General features: G+C 38.5%; 2 protein-coding genes across 2 annotated transcripts in view; both read left to right on the forward strand.

The window, feature by feature from the left end:
* The window catches only part of wdr36 (WD repeat domain 36), a 16,313-nt gene extending 12,629 nt beyond the window's left edge, over window positions 1-3,684 (forward strand). The window contains exons 18-23 of the mRNA XM_027144636.2: window positions 348-445; window positions 541-683; window positions 782-898; window positions 1,808-1,889; window positions 1,981-2,168; window positions 2,836-3,684. Coding sequence (XP_027000437.2) covers window positions 348-445; window positions 541-683; window positions 782-898; window positions 1,808-1,889; window positions 1,981-2,168; window positions 2,836-2,985 — 778 coding nt within the window. The 3' untranslated portion in view covers window positions 2,986-3,684. The remainder of the gene's footprint in view (window positions 1-347; window positions 446-540; window positions 684-781; window positions 899-1,807; window positions 1,890-1,980; window positions 2,169-2,835) is intronic.
* A 2,920-nt stretch (window positions 3,685-6,604) lies between these two features.
* camk4 (calcium/calmodulin-dependent protein kinase IV) overlaps window positions 6,605-7,500 on the forward strand; it is a 27,701-nt gene continuing 26,805 nt past the window's right edge. The window contains exons 1-2 of the mRNA XM_027143482.2: window positions 6,605-6,764; window positions 6,911-7,118. Coding sequence (XP_026999283.1) covers window positions 7,003-7,118 — 116 coding nt within the window. The 5' untranslated portion in view covers window positions 6,605-6,764; window positions 6,911-7,002. The remainder of the gene's footprint in view (window positions 6,765-6,910; window positions 7,119-7,500) is intronic.

The raw sequence follows: 7,500 nt of genomic DNA on the forward strand, positions 1-7,500 counted from the left end.
TCATGGAAAAATTTGCACTTGGATTTTCTTGTTTGTTGAAAATTTCCATATTTCTATCGAATTAATTTTTTCACCATGATTTTGGTTTTAACAATATCTGTACATCCCTGGAACAAAATAGACCTAAATTCTGTCCCAATATGACTTCAGCATGTTGTGTAATCTGTGTAGGTTTGTCTGACTCAATCTAGTCACGTTTTGTCTAATTTTGACTAAATTAGAATTGCTCTTGTTGCTGTTCGATAGGAAACTAAACAAGCCATAAAATAAACATTTAAGGGCCAAGCATGGATACCTGAGGTTCGCCTTACTTTAAACCTTAACTTTATTTAAACTTTGCATCCCAGGTCCAATACCACACTGTGTAGTTTGGTGTCATTGCGCCCTCTACCTGCAGACTATGAACCTACAGTGGTCATGCTGCCCGGCACCTGTCCGAGCAAAGGTGAATGTTTTCTCTGGTTCTTCTCACAATCAGCACGCTGAAACTCCCACATCATTATACATGCTGAGATCTAAACCTGTGATTAACACAAACAGATGAAGAAGAGGAAGTTTTGGAACCCGAGAGCTCGGAAATGGACGAGTATGTGTCCCCTGCGCAGCTGGATGAACAGCTGGTCACTCTTTCTTTGTTGCCTGATTCACGATGGAAGAATCTTCTCCATTTGGACATTATTAAGGTACGTGTGGATCTGCGTAGGTTAGAATTATTTTTCTTTGATGATCTTGTTTGTTTTTTGTCGTTGACCCAATCGACACACTCGTTTGTTTTTAACAGAAAAGAAACAAGCCGAAAGAACCCCCTAAAGTGCCCAAAGCATCCCCTTTTTTCATCCCAACTGTTCCTGGACTCGTCCCTCAGTTCGTCCTTCCTGATACATCATCGGAAGCACAGGTGACCACATGATCACTGCACTCTCATTTTCCAAATCAGGTTTCTTGCTGCTAAAATGAAATATTCTGGAGGGAGATTTGGCATTTGTGTATATATATTTTGTCTGCATCATGTTATACAAGAGGCGGCCCAGGCTTAGTGGTTAGCACGTTCGCCTCACACCTCCAGGGTTGGGGGTTTGATTCCCGCCTCCGCCTTTTGTATGTGGAGTTTGCATGTTCTCCCCGTGCCTCGGGGGTTTCCTCCGGGTACTCCGGTTTCCTCCCCCGGTCCAAAGACATGCATGGTAGGTTGATTGGCATCTCTGGAAAATTGTCCATAGTGTGTGAGTGAATGAGAGTGTGTGTGTGCCCTGTGATGGGTTGGCACTCCGTCCAGGGTGTATCCTGCCTCGATGCCCGATGACGCCTGAGATAGGCACAGGCTCCCCGTGACCCGAGAAGTTCGGATAAGCGGTAGAAAATGAATGAATGTTATACAAGATGAAGGAGAAGCAGTGTGAGCTTTTTACCACAGATCACACGCGCTCTACATTCTGCACCCGTAATTAGTCGCTTCGTATTTGCATAGTTCCAGTGTTCTCTACTTCGTCGTGCCTCTGGACATGACAACATGTAATCGTCAGTGGTCGCGGTCATACTTTTTTTTTTGTCAGGACACATTGATTTAACCTTTAGGGTAGGAGACTCCAATGTCAGCACTTTGTTACAGTTGTCAGTGTAGGTTTTCCTCCATGGTAAAGTCTTCATAAGAGTTTTCAATCTGCTTCTGTTTTGGTCTTATTAATGTTAACAGAGGAAAAATAAAGCAGCTGATTAAGTAGTATTTATATACACAAGAGAATATTAAGTGTTATATTCATTTCTCCTCACTTCTCACATGCCCACTTATCATCTTTCTTTTTTATAGTCCAAGGTGTTCAACATTGGCGTTCTGGCCCAAAAGTCTAATTTCTACCTCCAGCTCGAAGAAGCGGTAGACAGCAATCTCTGTAAGGCCAATACCTTTCATTATGGTTCTGCATGAATACAGCACACACAACCGACTCAAACGTTTTTACATTTTTTTATTTATTGTTTCAGATGAGGCAGCAGTGAGGCACTTGAAGGAGTTGGGCCCTTCTGCTATTGACACGGAGCTACGAAGCTTGGGACCGGATATGGGTGGAGATGTTAGTGTTATGCAGAGCTTCCTCAGGATGATCAGCAGCATGCTGAGGCAGAAGCAAGACTTCGATCTGGCCCAGGCCTATCTAGCCCTCTTCCTGAAGGTGTGTTTTTTATTATATATTTACGTAAAACTAAAATTTTTTAAGACTTAGCCAGTAGATGGCAGCAGAGTTTAATGAAACATAACCATATCTTTTAATATACTGATTACTAACTACTTTCTTCTGTATAGACCACAGTTAAATTATTGATGGCTAATTAATCAAACCTGTAAAACTATTTAAATTACATGAAATTTGTTCTTTCTTTCTTTCTTTCTTTTTTTTTTTAAACCCAGAATAAACGTTCTATATTCTTGTAAGAACAATGTTAGCTTCACCGACGGTACCCCGATTTTTGTGCAGATTGCATCTGAACTGTATCTTTTGAACTGAATCATGAAGGTTAACGTCGAACTGAATATAGAAAGCAAACTTTTGGAAAATTTCTTTCCCAAACTGTCTATAGAAATGTATAATTATATTGTTATAGTGTTCGTTAAATAAATATATTTTATTGAGGTACATTTTTACATGCATGTATATTAAGTTCTGTATTAACAGATGCTGTTACGTCAATATACAGGGACACTAGTTCAGTGTTTACATCCAGGGCTGTTTGCTCACAGGCTTTGTAGTCAAACCTATTGAGAGCACAACAATATATGTGTGTGTGTGTGTGTATGTGTATGTATATGTTCTGACATTTCCAGTCTTTCCTTTCTTTTAGATTCACCTGAGGTTAATTGCAGAGCAGCAGGTCCTCATGCAGGAGACGGAGAACGTTCTCGAACTGTTAGATAGGACGTGGACCTCCATACAGACTCTCCTCAACCAGAACATGTGTCTTCTGTCCTACATCAAGAGTGCGCTGCTGTAGACGCCTGCTTCCTCCAATGCCTTCGAATAGATTTTTTTTTTAACGTGATGATATTACTTACGACTCTTGTCGTATTACTTTATTTACCTTGAATTAATACGTCTGCTTAAAATACATTGTATAAAAAAAAAAAGCTCTGGCTTTATTTGTTTACTTTCCCTAGAAAGCTAGTTTACATTTTAACAAGGATACTAGAAAGCCAACAATTCATTCATTTAATTTATACTGTGTAGTCACTGGCTAATTAACGACCGCTTTTAAGCTAGTTAAAATAAGTTAAAGGTTCGATGGGTCCGATGTTCCGCAACACATGACAAAGAGACGCTGTTCTACAGCTATATAGCATATAATGGGAAGCTAAAAATCATGTTCCCAGCTCCATATTCTCTTAATATGACATGGGTTAATGTAGGAACTCCTCAGAGTTTTTCACCCCACAGTGATGCTGTATGGCTCTCAATATAATATGCCTAGACTTTAGGGAACTAAAATGGTTGGAAGTCATCTCGTCCTTTTTACTCTACATGTATGACATTTCTTCCCTTTAATGTATACATTTAAACCGTTTGCCTATGTGAATGTAGACAAACAGCTATTTTACGCAGCACAAATGAGGGTTCAGCAGGTGCAACCTGGTTCTTTTTTCAAGCCTGGCTAAAACGTGGATTTTAAAAGAATGTAATTTGTTATTTGCTTAAATGTGTCTGGTGTTCAAGTTTATTTGTATAGCACATTTACAAACAGCCACACGGCTGACCAAAGTGCTTCACAGTGCATTTCACATTGCACATACACTTAAAAATAAACACATACACAATAAGAGAGTTCAAGAAACTAAAAGAAGAATAATAAAACCAGTTTAAAAGAAAATGATATAAATATAAACCATAAGATATAAACAGACATAAAACCCTGGGCAATCATGAAAAGGCTAGAGAAAATAAGTGGGTCTTTAGCATGGACGTAAAACTAGAAATGGTCCATAGTCTAGGACCGGCCACAGAAAAGGCACGCTCTCTACGCTTGAGCCTTAAACGAGGGACAACCAACATAGCCTGGACTGATGAATGAAGACTTCTAATAGGAAAGTAGGGATGAAGAAGTTCAGATAAGTAGAGAGGAGCGGTATTATGGAGAGACTTATAGACAGAGTAAAATCATAAAATCTATTCTCTGAGAAATTGGCAGCCAGTGTAGAGAAAGAGAATGAGAGAAGAATAAGAGTGTGAATCCTGAATACATTCAATCTTTTGAAAAGTTTACTTAGTGTGTTATCTATCAAACTGCTGAGCACGGGACCCTTTCAATATAGAAATGGCCCTGTATAGATACTATATTTTATAAATTATTTATAGCCAATTATAGTTTCAAGCTAACAGGCAAACTTCTAGGCTCTGCTGTAAAAGTAGTACTGTATCTTAGGCTAACATGCTGCATAAACTAGCAGCCAAGTGAGCTAATGTTTTATTGTGCAAACCAGTTGTCAAGCTAACAAGCAGGCTAACTAAAATGAAAATAGCTATTATCTTGAATAAACAATTAGACAAGGTGGCCTGGAATTAGGTCATATTTGGCTACATACTGTATGTGTTGTATTGTGGTATTTAAAAGCATGGTAGGTTTGCTAACAAGGATTAGCCCTCACACTCAGACCAATCTACATGGTGTGAATAATTCAAATCGTCTGCAAATTGATTCTTGTCTATCTAGTTTTGCTTGGTTTTCATATGAAAATGAACATTTCAACAGATTAGCATCTTGAACAGCATACAGTACAAGTAATTTGCCTACATTGTTGATCAAGACTTAAAGTTTGTATGAACATTTTTCCTCAAACAGATAAAGCAGTGTTCCCAATTACATCCACCAAAAAATCTTAAATAAATATTTCGTCATTATATCTGCTGCATGTGTGTGATTACTATAAACGAGTGTTTCAACATGTTTACCACAACTGAGAAATGAACATAAACCTTTTTAATTTAAAATCCCTTCTAATGGATGTCTAAGGGCAATTGTTGAAGTCTGCCAAACATTTAATAAGCACTAAAATGATCTAACGCTAATTCAGACCTGTGTCTTCTGACACTGAAAATGCTTTTGGGGGATGGGGGGGGGGAATCTTATTTCAGCAGTTTTCTTTCCAACATTAACAATTATGACTACCACCAGAGCCATAGAACTGCACCAGTAACGCATGACAAACATGTCTATTTATAAAGAATTACATCTCTGAAAGGATTGATTAAATAGGTTAAAAGTGATGAGTTCACAAAACATTCTACTGTAGAAAATGGCTTTTATTTCCCTTTTTTATTGACAAAATTCAGTGTATGTCCTTAGACTCCCATTATGAGGTTAGATATTTTCTATTGTTTTCCCTCTTCAAAGAAACCTTGATTCTTCTTTGTCTTGTTATGAACATTGGAGTTTTCTTTTTCAGGAAACAAAAGCACCTATTGGCAGTGAAATGTTAGAAATATCGTCTTCTATGTGGTTATTTACACCTGTTTTTATTTCCCTTTTTCTTTATCTGCAGTTAGACAAGGAGAAGGGGACAGTGCTTGACCTGTTAGAGAGGACAGAAAATGTGTATTTTCTTGTACATTGAGAACATGTGCACATGAGATACAGAGAGATTTGATTTAATAAAATGCTGAAGTATTCCTGTAAGCAATCTAAAGCAAAATGTATATTCATATTCCAAAAAAAGCGCTCATGTGGGTGTGTGGATGGATAAGCTTAGGGCTGTGTGTGTGTGTGTGTGTGTGTGTGTGTGTGTGTGTGTGTGTGTGTGTGTGTGTGTGTGTGTGTGTGTTGTGAGGATACATGCAGGTTGATATTTGGTAAGGATCAGGTCTAGAACAGATGGGCCACACTGTGTAGGGAAGCTCCAGAGCAGTTGTCCAAGCCAAGACAGACTAGAGTCCACAAAGGGAGGGAGGCTTCAAGCTTGTTCTCACTAGTGTTTACTCAAACTGCTAGGTAAAGCAGAAGATATTTTCCCATTTGGTTTGATTCTGTAGCTGTATCTCTAAATGTAAAAACCTTTAAAACATTTAAAGCATTACCTTTTAAATATTTACACTAGATGGATTACCTTTAATAACCCTTGTCGTTCATTCTGCGGAGAAATGCCAGGAGGTCCAGTGGTACACAAATAAAACATTAGTGTTTGATCTGAGATAGATCTGATTTTATTTGGGATTAATCCATTTGATTGCATTATTTAATTGGAATAAAGTACATGATTACAAGTTTACAAATTATTTGTTTATTTTCTTCACGTTCCCAAGAGTGATTTTTTGCAAAACATTTTTACATGTGAATTATTATTATTATTATTATTATTATTATTATTATTATTATTATTATTATTATTATTATTATTATGATTATTATTGTTGTTGTTGTTATTATCATTTTTTATTATTATTTATTATTGTTGTTGTTGTTTTTGTGGTTGTTGTTGTTGGTATTGTTATTATTATTGTCATCATCATCATCATTTTTCTTCTTATTATTTATTATTATTATTATTATTATTATTATTATTATTATTATTATTATTATTATTATTATTATTATGACATGCTATGGCTTCATGTCCATGAGATTAGAGCAGTGGAGCTCAGCTTAGTGTTACATAACGCCGGTGTTGTGACGCGCACTGAATCCCCGGTACATTAGCGACAGTAAGACCCAGTGGAAGCGCACCGGCCGCCCCCTCTCACTGGGAGAAAACGATGCACTGCTGCGGGTGATGAGCTCCGGTTAAGGTGTGTAGCCTCACAGCTCACTTCAAACACGCACATTTCTAGGTCCTGCGTGCGCTTTTACACCGGAGCCGCGCTCACTATTTCTGTCGCTCCCGTTTAAAGCAGTTTTCCGAGCCAGTGTGTGTTTTGTTTTAACCGCATCTCAGGGTACCGCAAGTCGACTCCGCGCTCCGCAGCGTGGCACTGAAGTGAAGCGGGGAAATCACACCTCAGCTGAAGAAGGATCACTGCGTCTGCGATGCTCAAAGTCAGTATGATCAGCTCCAGACCAGGCGCAGCTCCGGAATACTGGATTGATGGCTCCAAGAAAGAGACTCTGGAGGACTTCTACGAGCTGGAGTCAGAACTGGGACGGTGAGTACCCCTCAGTACCCCTCAGTACCTCTTAATAACCTCATTATTTTTCATTTACTCTTAATACATCTCATTACCCCTCAGTACCTCTTAATAACCTCAGTATTCCTCAGTACCCCTCAGTACAACTCAGTACCTCTTAATAACCTCAGTATTCCTCAGTACCCCTCAGTACCTCTTAATAACCTCAGTTTTCCTCAGTACCCCTCAGTACCTCTTAATAACCTCAATATTCCTCAGTACCTATCTTCCAATATCTCAGTACCACTTAGTACCCTTTATTACCTTTTAATACCCCTCATTGCAGTCAATTCCTTTGAGTACATTAGCCTGAAATACCCCTCAGTACCCCTCAGTACCTCTCAGTTCTCATGAACTAGGG

The sequence above is a fragment of the Tachysurus fulvidraco genome, chromosome 26 (genome assembly GCF_022655615.1).
Source record: "Tachysurus fulvidraco isolate hzauxx_2018 chromosome 26, HZAU_PFXX_2.0, whole genome shotgun sequence".
NCBI classification, from domain to species: domain Eukaryota; kingdom Metazoa; phylum Chordata; class Actinopteri; order Siluriformes; family Bagridae; genus Tachysurus; species Tachysurus fulvidraco.